This window comes from Acartia tonsa, chromosome 14 (genome assembly GCF_053477335.1).
Source record: "Acartia tonsa isolate MP-2025a chromosome 14, ASM5347733v1, whole genome shotgun sequence".
Taxonomy (NCBI): Eukaryota; Metazoa; Arthropoda; class Copepoda; order Calanoida; family Acartiidae; genus Acartia; species Acartia tonsa.
This window is the reverse complement of record NC_137273.1, coordinates 19,226,875-19,242,188: the sequence shown is the minus strand read 5'-3', so window position 1 is coordinate 19,242,188 and position 15,314 is coordinate 19,226,875. Positions and strand designations below refer to the sequence as shown.

Below are 15,314 nucleotides of genomic sequence, written 5' to 3'. Positions count from 1 at the left end.
AACCCTGGTTTAGTTGTTTATCTGATGGACCTACTTTACACAATTACTTTTCTTTTCTTTATCTTATTTACTAGGAATTTATAATTCTCTTTAGGATTGTTAGAATAATCCAAATAATTTCAAACCTTTCCTCAAACGAGGAATCCTGCAGGATCCTTACAGCATAGTAACTCTATAATCATTACCGGCAAGTCTGTAAGTTTGTTTATTTTGTTTAAATGCTTTGTAAACTTAATTTTTAATATAGAAAATCTTATAACCAAGGGTGAGAACTTTTAGTAGGCACTAACATCTGAAATAAGAAAAGTAGGTACAAGTTCTATCTCTTTATTTAAGAGGCAGTTTTGGACGGAGATTCGAATCCATGCCTTGCCCACTGCTATAAAAATTTACCTTGTCACAGAAGGCCAGGGAAAATCTTCTAAGATATTCAGATTGTTGTAACAAATTCAACTGGATTGTGTCTTTCAACTAAAATTATAAACACATTATTCATTATTTAAAAGTAGCATGATGTCTATCTGAATGTCTGTTCAACTGATCAACCAATAAGGTTATTCTTTTCTTAGAGATGCAGATAAGGTTAACATTTTGTGGGGGAGGGTTCATCCATCCTCCTGTAATAAATATTCCTTCCCCCCCCCCCCACCTGTTTAAGTACCACTAGTGGCCTCTAGGGGCGTTCCCGGTAGTATTATATATTTGCGTTAAGGTAGTCTTAAGTTTTCTAATTTTGGAGCATTGGGGGACTTTTTGAGAAGGGGTTGTCATATTTCCCCTGACAATAGCTTAAAACCATAGTAATGTTAAAAGTAAAGCCAAATCAGTGAGTAAGAAACAAGATCTTAAGCTTCATCCAGACGTACAGACATCGCTAACTTGTATAAAACATAATTTTTAATGTCTATAGTATGAGGCTGTGTAAGTCTAACTTAAATTTATTCTAGAGTGAAAACGTTGAAATTAAACGACCAAGAGTGTCAGCTAAAAATGTTGAAATTACCTGTCTGACAGATAATCTGGAGTCTGGTGGATCAGATTCCAGACCAAAGGTATCCAGGTCAATAAAGGCCAGGTAATGATCCTGAAAAAAATTAACTAAAATGTTTATTTGTGTGCGAAAGTTTGATGCCTAGTGAATTGCACAATTTCAGGGATTTTACTGGATAAGACAATAGACGATAAACTTGTGAATACTCTCCTTGAATTATGATGACAAAACTAACTGCACTTCTGTATATTGGTTGAAAAGTATGAACACTGCTGGTTTGTACACCAATATCAAGATTTAATAAAAGTAAACAAAGTATATTAGCCAACGAATGAGAGTACGTGATTTTAAAACAATCAGCATAATTTACAGTCCTTTCCTCCCCCCTAAGATATGAACAAGAACGATTAAGTTTAGAGGTAGGTCAATTTTCATTCTCATTAAAATTTCGGATTATCAAATTAAAAATTATAGTATCAATTCCAGTTTTGTTTACCCCGAGAGGCAATAGCCAACAAAACAGAGAATAATCCTAGAAATATTTTTCTCGTATTCATTCGAATCCGGCGGATAGGAACCGGTTCTCATCCATACGAAAAAACTATGTCTAGCATCGTATCATATCCAGCTTTCTACGAAAATAGAAATGTACAATCATAAGATTAAAATCAGTTTTTTTTTCGCCGGTGCCTATGGCACCTCGGGGCTAAAAAAACTAGTTTTAATCTTACAATTGTACATTCTATATCCGCGGAAAGCCGTTTATAATACGATGCGAGAAATAACTATTCTATAATCAAGCGGAAATTACTCGGAGTTGGAAACATTATGAAAAATGAAATTAAGATTTACCTTTAAGTCTATGTGTTCTGCCAAAGGTGTGACCTCCATCAAAAACTCCACAGATTCTCTATATACCAAAATCATCTAAATAAAAAAGATTATTAATTATTTGAAATGAGAAAAAAAATGTTACTATGCAGCAATGTAGGTAGCATATGCACTACAATATGGGTAAATCCAACCCTTTCATATCACGTCTTTTGTCTGGTAGTCCCCCAATGTGCAAATTGCGGTCGGCTATTGAACTCTTAATTGTAATTGGCAATTAGTCCATAACTTTAATCTCTCTCGGTGAAACTTTGTCAAAATGTGTCAAAACTAAAATTTGTCTGATAAAAGTTTAAATTGAAATCCCACATGGCGATTAGGATTGTAATGGATTTATTTACACCAGATTAAAATGTTCTCTAAAAAAATGAAATTTATAGCTGGCTAAAATAACACTTCCACCCTATCCCCTCTCCTCCTACTGGATGAACGAACTGACCAATAAATGATGTTCATGTTAGGAACCTAAACTAAAGACATTTTCTCTTCTGTCATAATATCCACGTATTTTCTATATCCATTTTTAACTCCCAAATGGCAATTAGGGTTGTGAACCTTGCAATGTCTAAATTTAGCTGTGAGTAATAAATAATACTAGTGTCCAAAGTTTTAAGAGCAAAATTAAGTCACCGTAATGAATGACGCTCTCCACAGAGGAGCTTTTGTAAGGGTTGCTCTATTACACGACTATTGGGTATCCAAACTACCCAATTGTCACCCTTCTTACACACACAACCAAGGGGAAGTTGCGTGAATGAGTTGCGACTGAGAAATTCAAGTTGCCACATGGGGACTTGAACTCGTACTCTCACCACCATAACTCAATGCGGTACCACTGAGCTACGACGCCACTTTATAAGAAAACATTATTACAAAATTTTGGGGACCAGTGTAATAAACAGCCCAATATTCCCTCCCTCCTGCTATAGCATGCTAGATACTAATATTTCTGTCATTCTTATGTATGAGTTTATTTGTTATATAAGATGTTTATGGTAACTACAGTTTAATAGAATGTCTAAAACCATATAGATTATGATCAACAAAATTTCCTGTTATACACTGTAAAAAATTATTTTTTCATTTAGTATCAATTGATACGCTTGGGTTGTATTAGACCTGGACCCGTAAGTGTGCTGTATTAACAAAATGAATATATAACACCATGTAGTACTATATACCGTAATAACTATTACTATACAGAGATATTACGTTTTTAGTATTAATTCTTACCCTACAGAGTAACAAAAATTACGAACCAGAGTATTAAAAACTTCCTTCTAGCGTATTGAATTTTATTCCATAGAGAGTATTAGATAATACTATAAAATGCACATTCTTTATTTAGTAATACATATTACTCCATAGAACACTAAGTAATACTCATACGAAAATGGATTTTTAAGTTGTATTAGACATTATACAAATGGCTAAAATAATTAGTGATGGGAATCCGGATCCGGAATCCGAATCCGGAATCCGGAATCCGCCCAATTTTCGGCCAATTTTGGAATCCGAATCCGGATCCGGAATCCGTTTTTTATAGCGGATTCCGGATTCTAAATTGGTAGGCTAAAATTACCGTCTTTTTTCTTACAACTCCCTCTGTTTGAAGGCAAAGATAAAAAAAAAATTTCTACATAACAAATTTTAATAATTACTAATGTGATGTAAATGTTTTAGTTATGCTGGAAGTCAACACTTTAAACAAATCAAGGCTTCAACCAAGTAACATAGTGATAAATTAACGAAAAAAGCTATCCCTGTGACGGACGGCCTTTTAAAATACTGCTAGAATCCGGAATCCGAATCCGGAATCCGCCAAAAATAAGAATCCGGAATCCGCAAGAATCCGTCACTTTTTTGACGGATTCCTTCAGAATCCGGAATCCGAATCCGGTCCAAAAATTCGACGGATTCCCATCCCTAAAAATAATAATTTTAAAATTTTGAATTCTTATGTTGTATACTCTGTGTTGAAATCCCATCGTCTTCGTTAAATCAATCAATGATTAAAAAATTGTCGAAAAAACGCGGCATTTATTAAAAACCCATCCCTGTGAAAAATACGAAGAATCGCTCCTTATGGAGGGATGTCGTGGAAAGGACTATACCCGAATTCTCTTATCGAATTTAAATTTTGCATGGTGATTCCTGTAGTAGTTAGGTACGATTTAGAAAGCGTAGCAACTCTATAATCATTACTATAATGTCCGTACGTCCATTTTAAATATGATGATTTTTTAACTTTTTTAACAACAAAGGGGGGGGGGCGAAAGTGACACTTTTTGAAACCAAAACTAATATTTTCCATATTTTACCCCTATAAAGCAACTGCCATGCAAAATGTCAGACCTGTAACTCTTTTTTTAGTTGAGTTCCTTTGTTGACTTTTAGTTTTGGTTTCAAAAAGTGTCACTTTCGTCCCCCCCCCCCCCCCTTTTTATAAGATCTAATAATCCGATTGATGTAATTTTTGGTATACAAATTCCTGGGACAACAAAGTACAATATTATAAGCGAAGCAACTCTATAATTAAGTACTAAAAATGTAAGTATGTCCATAAACATATTCTGTATCAAGCAGTTTTTCAACAAATTGACTTACAATTTTGCTTCGATTCTTATTCTGATTATTTAGTTCTGACACTATACAAGTGTTAATGTCCGTTTGTCCTACCGTTTCAGTGCTTCGCTTTTATGGATGTTGTTATCCTTGTCAATAACGAAAATAATAGGGTTGGATTGGACAATAATTTTCTTACCTGAAGAGTACAGGAGTAGATTGCCCGTCGCAAGGCAATGAAGGAAGACCTGAAAATTAAGGAAAATATTACTATCCAAACTAGTTTAATTACCAGATATATTGCCCTTTATAAGAAACTAGCGGCTTCGCCCCTGGCCTCTAGGGGCTTTGCCCCAAGAGGTGATCAAAAAAAAAATTAAGTTGAAATTCATAAAAGGACCAGGGAAATCTTCTGCAAAAAAAGGACCAAGGAAATCTTCTGCAAAAAAAAGGAACAAGGAAATCTCCTGAAAAGAAAATGGGGGGGGATTTTTTTGTTTTTTTATATACCCTGAAGAGTAGAATCCGATCGGTTCAGTGGTTACCGAGAACTTAAGCTTCATACGGACAGACAGACGGACGGACGGACGGACAGACATCATTCTACTTTGTATTATAGATAATGAAAGGAGAGTTATAGATTAAAATAAACCTAACCTAACCTGGCCCTATAGTAATAAACAAACAAACGAAAAACTACACCCCCCACCCCTAATTTTCAATTTTGTTAAAAAATACATGGAGTTTCTATGTTCAACAAGGTATTTTGAAGGAAAGGCCCGTAATTTATTATATTTACCTTTTGCATAAAGCTTTGGATAGTTTGTGTTCGTCATCACAATCTTGAGATACTTCATCTAAACATAAATTAAAATTAGATTAGAAATCAACAAAAACATTTAGGAATAGTCCCTTTCGTAACATCGCCCCAAAAGAGGCGATTCGTCGTATTTTTAAAATGACTTTTTATAGGTTATTTTAGGTTAGGTTAGGTAATATTGGGTTAGGTGATTGCCCCACAGGGTTAGGTAATTGGCTCCGCAGGGTTAGAGCCCCCCGCCGGGGCTAGAAATAGGAGTAAAGCTACTGTGAAAAATACGAAGAATCGCCCCATAAGGTGCGATGTCACGAAAGGGACTATACCCAAACATTTTTATTTGATCTGATTGTAGAAAAGGTTGTTTTCCATTTATCGCATATGATATGGACCACACCACAAACAACTTATTTTTGGAGCTTACTTGGTTAAAGTAAGGGTTTGGCCCATAGATAAAGGAACATCATCAAAGGAGTATATAGCCAATTTAACCCACTTACTTCGTGACTCGGACCTTGTACCAAAAAGGCAAGGAAAAATATTCTGAAAAAATATTTACCTGATTGGCTGGCCGCTTCATAGGGCTGATTGTTACCATAACCAGAAGCCATTAAATAACCCTGGTTCATCATTTCCATGCCCTATAAATAATTTATAAATATAGATGTATAACCAGAACTTTTTCGTCTGCAAGCAAATTGCTTTCTGCTCTCTTGTAGCAACTTGGCGTTTTAGTATTCTCGACGCTATTGGTTGATTGTTACCTAGAGGCTTAATTGAAAGACAGCACAGAGACATCGAGATAGGGACATACAGTTATTTAACCCCTTCCACCTCTAGTGTTTTACTCTAATCCCAATAAGAATTCCGGTTATTAAAGAGAATATTAAGGGGGGGGGGGGGGGGAATTTGTACACTTATAGGAAATGAAAATTCAGTATCAAATTTTGCCCTGGCATTTTGGGCTTGTTTTTATAGTTATCAACCTAATTCTTTTTGTAAACTCTCATATATGATTGGATCTACCTGTAAAACTTTGAAAATTGAATTTTGGACTTTCCTTCGAGGGGCTAGTGGAGCAAAAGATCCCCCCAAACACTAAAAATTTAAGTTATGAGCTTATTTTTTAAGATATCGAGCTTATCTTTTTAATGGAAGCTTTTGTTACATAAATGAGTTGATTAGCCACCTCATATTACATTTTTTCACTTTACTTCTAGGGGCTTGTAAGCTCAAAACTTATAAATTTTGTATTTGGGGGGGGGGGGGGGGTTGGGACAAAAGCCCAAAATGCCAGGGCAAAACTTGATACTGAATTTTCATTTCCTACAAGTGTACAAACTTCCCCCCCCCCCCCTTAATATTCTCTTTAATAACCGGAATTCTTATTGGGATTAGAGTAAAACACTTCTTCTTTTGATCCCTAATACGTTCCATATAGTTTCGAATCCGATAAGTACCTTCTGGATTACTGGAAATCGCATCGCATTATAGACAATTTTTCACGACTAGTAAAATAAAATTATTTAATTATTACTAGTTTTGTTGGAGTTTTGACAGATAGGTACCAAAGTCTGATTTTGGGGGAAAGTTGATTAATCATTCATTGTATTATCACTGCACTATGGGACAAATGCATATGTATTGTTTCATTTTTTCCCTGGTTAAGATAGAGATATGAAATATGTCTCGATCATAATCTATGGACTTGAAAACAATATTCTTTTAAAGAATTATTAAAAAAAGATTTTTATTTGCTAATATTTATCATTTTTCATGACTTAAATTTTGCTATGCACAAGGACGACATACCTAATTCATTTCGTCTTCTTATGTAATTTTAAAGGGCTGGGATACAAAATATTAGTTTGAAATTATATTTCATCAATTTGATTCTTTTAGAATCTATTATAATACGTTTTGAATTTTTAAATATTTTTTTACATTTTAATAATCAATAAAAAATTCTATAATCTGATTTATATTAAGTACCTAATCTTTTTTATATTAGTGGTTACATAGAAGAGATTTTGTCGCCACAAATAACTAGTTGAGTAATCTTTATATAAATATACCAATCTTTTTAATATTCATAAATAATCATATACTCACTAAAATAAGTAAGAAATGAATATAAAGTAATAGGGAAGAAAAGTGAAAAGTTCTCTTTTTAATCTTCTTATATTTATTATTCTCATATATCTCTATGTTTATTTGTATAATGTACTTAAAGATTTTAAAATTAATTAATTAAATATATAAAATATAATTAAGATATCAAACTCATTTCTAAGATTTAAAGTTTGCTAATTGAGAGTTGTATAAATGACATGTTTATTACTTATTGTCTTTAATTCTAATTATAGAAATTTTACAATCTTAGAAAACTTGATATTTCCTGTCCCATCTTGGAAATTATGGGGGTGGGGATTGGGAAAATTACAGGGTGGTTTTACATGTCCGCAAAATATTTACTAAATTTAGCAACTTAAAAAAAGTATAAGAATAAAAAAGAATATTTTATTCCATTTGTCTCTAAAAAATTGAAATTGACAAAATCATAAATCATGAAAAAAATGTGATTGGATTGTATGAACACCCTCCAGGTGTATATGTTCAAGGGGAATTTCATATCAAGGAGCTAAGAGTAATAGTCTTAGACATTAAAACTTTTAAGAAAGAATTAGGTTATATCTTTCTGGGGTGATTCATTATAAATAAATTATTTAGAAAGATTAAAATTAAGGAAGTAAGTTAGCAAGGCTTGTTAAATTGTTTCTTATTTTGAATAACGTAGTTTTAGAGGGAAATTTTGACATTTTATCCAGTATATAACTTTTAGATTAAAATATGTTTGATTATAGAAATTCATACTTGATAAGTAAGTTCAATCTCGATTATAGAATATTTATAATTAAATGTTTCAAAATGTTTTTATCTCGTACTTTCCCTTTCTTCGGGCTGTTACTCTTTACCCTGTTTCTTAAATTTCTTGAGACGGTCAAATGAACACATAAATATTACGCAAATAAATGTCGTTGCACTTAATTTTAGCGTTAAAGTCATTTACTTTTTTACAAAAACTTTAAAGCGAAAAAAAGCATAATAGTCGGGACTTTTACCTAAAATGGATGAAATAAAGTCAAATCTACACCTCAAAAGCTACATGTTCATGTAAAAAAATCTCTGAGAAACTCTGAGAAAAATTTAAAATGTTTTGAAATGTCCCATAGTGCACTGTAGCTAAAATAAAAAATATAAGTAGTCACCTGTATTAAATTTAAAGATTTTCTCAATAGCTGTTTGAACGTTTTCATATTTTGTATCATGTACTTTAATAACTCCTAAACAATAATTTGTATACTTAAAGTTTGACATTTATTATAGTACATTTATATTCTGCTTATTAAGTTCTGACAATCTACAAATGTTAATGTCAGTTTGTCCTACCGTTACAGAACTTCGCATGAATGAACGTTGTCATAATTTTTTTTAATAATAACGCTATTGTATAAGGTTATAACATCGTTTTGTAAAAAGACAAGTAATAAAGTTATCCTGTTACCAATTACAGAGAAACAAGTTTAATTAATCTTAGTTCCTAGGAATGAATCCTTATATAAAAGTAACAGGATGTATATATATGAGAAAGATCTCAAGGGATCTTGGAAACTGCTGAACCGATATGGTTCTCCGTACAGTAAAGGTCCAGGGAAAGTTTACAACCATATTTGGGAAGGATACCACCCTTCTCCCCAAAGAAATCACCCATAGAGAAAATCAAAAGCTAAAAAGAAAAGCGTCCAATATTTATACTCGCAGAAAAGCTGGAGGAAAACTGTACCTTGAATTGTTCCGCCTCTGCATTGGACTGAACCTTGGCACCAACTCTGGCGGATGAAGCAGCCGCTAAAACTGTCGGCAGGATGGCAGCCGCGGCGGCTGCAGCTCGAGTTCTTTCACTAAAAATAAAATTAAGCATAATCTACCTACCTTGTCAACTAAACTTTTTAAAAAATGTTTCATTTGCATGATTTACTTTTTTAGTTTTATGCTTAATTATCGTAATTAATCCTCTCAAGTGAGTAATTCTCTAAATCAGCTAACTTCAAACTTTTTAAAATTCTTTGGATTAAAAACGTTGGGTACTTCTACTAAATTTGATTGGTTAGTTCACATGGGTAATTTTGTGTATCTTCATTTTATCGATTATTGTCTTATCCCATAAGATTCCTGCTTGCTGGCTAAAGCTGCCAACAGTTTACCTGAGAAAGAAAACGGCTCCAGCAACAGCCGCCAAACTGCCACTGATCATCAGCACCTCCCCAAGATAAGACCGGCTGCCTCCCTCTTTCTCCAACTAAAAAATAATAATACTTTTTTTAATCACTAGCGGCTACGCCCCTGGTGGCACTTTAAAGTTTTCTATAATATCTAATTTGAGATATGATTTATCTATGTTAAAATCTCCTGTTTTTTTATTCATGTTTCTGACACTGCACTTGCGCCACCTTGCGGAAACTTTTAAATGGGTATTGTTTGGTATTTTTAGCGATTTCTCTTGGAAGGATGATTGTACCCTCCTCTTTAAAGGAGAACCATATCAGTTAAGGGGTTATCGAGACCCTTCTGTACGCACACAGATCCTGTTACTTTATTATCATATTGTATAAAGTAGAAAATTTTTTTTTATCTGTAGCTAAGGATCTCGTTGACAGCTGAACTGATATGATTCTCCTTTTCACTGCAGCTTTTCTGGGAATGTTTATAACTAATTTGGGAGATTGTACCACCACTCTCCCAAGAGAAATAGAGCAAAGAAAAAAAAACCTGCCAAACATTTTTTACTTCTTAAACCAAAAATTTTAAGTGGAGTGGATCGAATCCCCCCCCCCCCCCTCAAGAGCCACTAAAGAACTCTAGGGGACATAGCCGCTAGTAGGGATATAAAACAAAAATATGTGAAGGAACAAAAAACATTTCTGAAAAGTCAAGTATTACAGAAAGGTATCCTATTACTTGAAAGTTTTATCAATCCCCTAATCTTTGTTATTAAAACCAACTTTAATCTATTCCTCAAATTAGAAGGTATTCTTACATTACAGAATTACAAGAATGACAGATAGACAAGCAAAAAGAGGGAACAAAGATTGCAAAGCATAGAAAAGTACTAAAAACAGATCATAGCTGTCTAAGAAGTAAACAGATTTTACAGCTCAATTGAAAATAATATCGCAAATGGAGATGGACTTTTTTCTATAAAATTGTTTAAAGTATCAAAGTATAAAAGCATTAGATAAGTTAGTTCAATACGAGATGACTTTAGACCGTTCATTTAATTTTAAAATTTTTTTTCCCTTAGTCAATCTTACTATTTACTGATTTCTATTATTTTTTCTATAATATAAATGTTTATTTGTGTTTTTCTCTTTTTTTTACCATCCTCACAACTCAATTTAACTAAATTAAAGTTTCAATTTTCCCTTTCACATTTAATATGTTATATATTCTTTTTTTTTCTTTTTGTATTCCTAAAAAAGGGGCTTCAGGAATCAAATACACTATCCCCATTTTGGTCAAGATAGTACTCCTGTGGCTCCTGGTGCATATCCTGAAAATTTTCCTTCTTTTCCACCAATTTATACTTAGTTAATAATTAAACTCTTAGTCTATATTATTTTATTTTTGTATGAGATTAAACATCATAATGTAAACTCTAAATTGTCGATATATAGCAGCAATTTAGAGTATTGTATGTGCTATCTCCTAAGCTAGGGGGTACCTGGCAGCACCAAAAAAATTATTATTATTATTATTAGTTTAATACTGCATTTATGTACATTATATAAATATACATTCCCATATAAACGACCCCTTAAATAGTGGATGTAAATATTCATTTATTTCCCGGGTATGATCATTTATATCCCGGGTATCATTTTTAGAAGATTTTTTTTTTTTTTGGAAGATTTTAGAATTTTTATTAATTACTTAAAGAAAGAAAATAATCTCCTTTTTTCATAGGTATTTATAATATTTTTTTAAAAGAACACTTATTTTCAATATATATAATTTAGCATAAAAATGAGTTTTTGTTTAAATGAGAATGATATTCCTGTCCAGTTTTTTTGTTTCCTAAACAAAAAAAATAAATAATGACCTATCGGTCCATCATTTATTCCCTCGGGTAAAAAATATTCATTCCTAAACAAAAAACTGGACAGGAATACCCCATTTATAAATATATGTACTTTGCTGTTTATTTCTTATAAATATTTTTAGTTTTGTAAGAACTCTAATGCTAGGATACCCAGTATAGACCCATTCAACTTTGCTATATAGGTCATTCCTAAAAATGCACAAATATCTATGTAGTAATATCACAACAGCAACCTACTTTAGGTCCAAATCATACTGTGATATTGACGAATAAAGTTATGCTAGAACTTGGTTTAGGTTTCATGCAAAGGCTTTATCAAAAGTTAAATTGACAGTTTCCGTATGGAAGGCATTAGGGCCGTCCTTCTAAGATATACCTCTACTGTTAAAGGAAACTGCTGGTCCAAATTTATTTTACTTTTCAGGAAAGCTTTATAAATTAATTTGGTGGTTTTATACTATTTTTTAACCTCCCTCGCCCTTCCCTATATGCAATTAGTAAATCATAAATTGAACAACTTAAACATTAAATAAAAGAGTGAATTCTTCTTATAGCTGGACAAATACTGTTAAATCTAGATACTTATCTATTATTTGGTATTGTCGTTTTTAGATTTTTATAAAGGTCTTTTTGCAGAGAAAAATTATAAGATGTAAGATGTGCATCCATTATTTTATAATAGAATTGGACGAGGAATTATTAAACATAGTTGAGCTAAACAATAACTCTAAATTTCTTGGAATTTTAAGACATGCGAGTAAAATTCCTTAAATCATTTACAAAAATCTTTGTCTATCTTGTTGGCGTGCACAGTAATTCACTATTGGGGAGTGAAAAAGGGGGAAGACATGCCTTCCCTATTTCAATTTTAAGGGAGTTGTTGAAACCACTCTACACCTCCCTATTGTACGCCACTGATTCTATTTATATAAAGAAAAGCAAACCTTGTAATTTTCGAGAACATCTTCAGACAGAATAAAGTTGTTGATAAAATCTTCATCCTGAAAAAAAACAAAAATTATCACGTGTTTCTTTCTTACAGTTAAAATAATCAAGCAACGAATTTTTACATATCCTTATATAAAAGTACCAAGATTTCTGTCTTTCTGTAGGTACCGAAGGATCTCGCTAACTGCTATGTAGCTTATCAAAGGTCCTTAAAAGGTTTATAATTATTTTTGAGGTGAGTACCAAAAACAAATCGCCCCTATTAATATTCTTTTTAAAACTAGAATAAAAAATAGGGAAGGGATTTCACCCCTTCCCCCACCCTAGAGGCATCTATGGACATAGCCGCTTATTTTACATAATGCACAAATATTCCATAAAATTATAAATATATTTTGGTACAATACTTTTGTAAATCCATTGTAATTTTTAATTTGTGCTTGTTTGACCTAAACAAAGCGTTAGACGGCGTACAAATAACATTTCTATCATAGACATTGTATTTTCAGGAATTATATATTTTTATAAAGTTAGTCCAATATTATTTGCGCTGCTACTTATCTGAACTCTTTTTTTAGTTATGTAGTCAAAAACATTACAGCAAAAAAATAAAAAGAGGATTTTTATATACATACATGTATAGGATTCTAAGGCGATTTTGTATTTAAACTAAAATAAATGGGCGAAACCAGAAGTTTGTTAAATAAAATTTAAAAATTACTGTTAAACTATTTTCTGTGGATACTAAATTTGAAATTTTGTATAAAGTTGAGGGTGAAGGTTTAACTTATATTACTTTCTAACAAAATTAACTTTATATTATACCTTTATATAAATAAAAATAAAGAAATTCATGTTTTTTTCCGCATTTATTACAGAGCTAATTGTTCTTATTTTTAATAACAAAGAATTTTTTATTTAGCGTTAGTAAGACAGTATCTATGCTCGTTAATTTGGCATGTTAGATTCGTTCTTTTGAATGTTAATCTTTGATTGTCCAAATGAGGTTCTTTGCTTTTATTGGGGAGGAAGGAGAAATTGGACTATAAATTATACTGGTACCAATAGTTTTATGACCACGTTATCTTATTTGTTGTTTGAATTTTAATTGGTTGTTTAAAAACTAGTAGTGTCAACTAATAGTTTTAATCTAAATAGGGGGTTACACTTGATAAGCGGGACTAAGGAACCATCCCATATTGATAATGTAATGACGGGGTAATTTTGTTTATCATCATTGGTGTTTTATATCAATTTTTCATCCATTGTCTTATCCCTTCAGATCCCTGATAAAAATTGACTTGTGTTTAAGAAGATTCGTGGACAGCCTGCTGGACAATAAGGCTGTAAGTAAGTTAGAACTACAACAACTAGGGATCCATTACATAATGTAAAGAAGGGGTAAATTTGTTGATCATCATTGGTGATCTTTATCAATTAATCGTCCATTGTCTTATACCTTAAGATCCCTGATAAAAAGAGACTCGTGTTTAATTTTGTTAACGTACTACAAGTTTAGCCTTGACCTGGGACCTTCAAGGTTCCAGGCGACGTGGTGCACCTAAACTTACTTGGAGACGAAAACTCACCTAAGAACTAGTATAAATTAGCAAAACCTTTGGCACAAGCTAGAACACCTTGGCGAAGATTCGTGGACAGCCTGCTGGACAATAAGTTAGTAAGTTAGTACTACAACAACTAGGGATCCATTACACAGTGCTAATGTAAAGAAGGGGTAAATTTGTTGATCATCATTGGTGTTCTTTATCAATTAATCGTCCATTGTCTTATCCCATAAGATTTCTAATAAATGTAGTATAGATAAATGTTTCATTTTGTTAAGGTACTGCAACAAGGGCACATAACACAGAGCTTATGAAAAGAAGGGATTATTTTGTTGAAAATCATCCCTGGTCATGCCTGTATTTGATGTAAACAATAAATCAGGAAGAGGCCCGGGGAGAAACCAATAGAAAATTTGAAAGAAAAATGTTTCCAACAAAAAATATCCAATTTTTCATTCTTTCCTTCTTCAATGATATTAGAATAATGTAAGATTTATGTGGGCTTAATACAAATATGTATCATCACAAGCGAGGGCATCTCTATCATCTAGCAACTCTGTATTCGAAGTGGAGAGAAGCAGAAAAATAGGTTAAAACAACTTAAAGACTTAAGAAAAAATAATATAGCCTGAAACTATAAAATTATCAGAGAAAAGTAGAACACCAAAGTTTTATGCCGACGAATATCAGAACATAAACGATTTTGTTCACTTATGAGGGAGTATCTCCAGTAAATTGTCCACTCCCTGCCTGTGATAGCATATGTGGGAATATAAATTCTAGTGATGGCAATCCGTCGAATTTTTGGACCGGATTCGGATTCCGGATTCTTAAAGAATCCGTCAAAAAAAATGGCAGATTCCTTGCGGATTCCGGATTCTTATTTTTGGCGGATTCTGGATTCGGATTCTAGATTCTAGCAATATTTTAAAAGGATTTTAAATTTTTTTTTAAATTAAGTGCTACATATGTCCTAAAAATCAATGTTCTTGATGTTCTCACTTCCGAGAATCGAACCAAATTTTAAAAGATATTATATATAATGATGAAAATCTTTGCCTTCAAAGAGGAGGAGTTTAAAGAAAAAACTCAAGACTCTAATTTTAGCCAACCAATTAAGAATCCGGAATCCGCTATTAAAAAACGGATTCCGGATCCGGATTCCAAAATTGGCCAAAAATTGGGCGGATTCCGGATACGGATTGCCATCTCTAAATTAAATTCAAAATTGTAAAATTTTGAAGGTAAATCTAATAATGTAGACTTGTTTCTGAAGACAAGGCCAAAATATGCTATAAAAGGATATATTTTAGCTTTTAAATTACATTATATAAACTATAACTAATTTGTCTGATGATCAAAATTTCTATGACTACT

At 32.4% G+C, this 15,314-nt stretch overlaps 1 protein-coding gene across 1 annotated transcript in view; it reads right to left on the bottom strand.

The window, feature by feature from the left end:
- Positions 1 to 15,314, bottom strand: part of LOC145305777 (uncharacterized) — a 71,466-nt gene that overhangs the window by 32,596 nt on the left and 23,556 nt on the right. Inside the window, exons 6-15 of the mRNA XM_080147577.1 lie at positions 12,369 to 12,425; positions 9,530 to 9,624; positions 9,109 to 9,226; positions 8,534 to 8,608; positions 5,824 to 5,905; positions 5,247 to 5,304; positions 4,647 to 4,695; positions 1,844 to 1,918; positions 1,004 to 1,084; positions 394 to 471 (exon numbers count right to left, since the gene is read on the bottom strand). Coding sequence (XP_080003703.1) covers positions 394 to 471; positions 1,004 to 1,084; positions 1,844 to 1,918; positions 4,647 to 4,695; positions 5,247 to 5,304; positions 5,824 to 5,905; positions 8,534 to 8,608; positions 9,109 to 9,226; positions 9,530 to 9,624; positions 12,369 to 12,425 — 768 coding nt within the window. The remainder of the gene's footprint in view (positions 1 to 393; positions 472 to 1,003; positions 1,085 to 1,843; positions 1,919 to 4,646; positions 4,696 to 5,246; positions 5,305 to 5,823; positions 5,906 to 8,533; positions 8,609 to 9,108; positions 9,227 to 9,529; positions 9,625 to 12,368; positions 12,426 to 15,314) is intronic.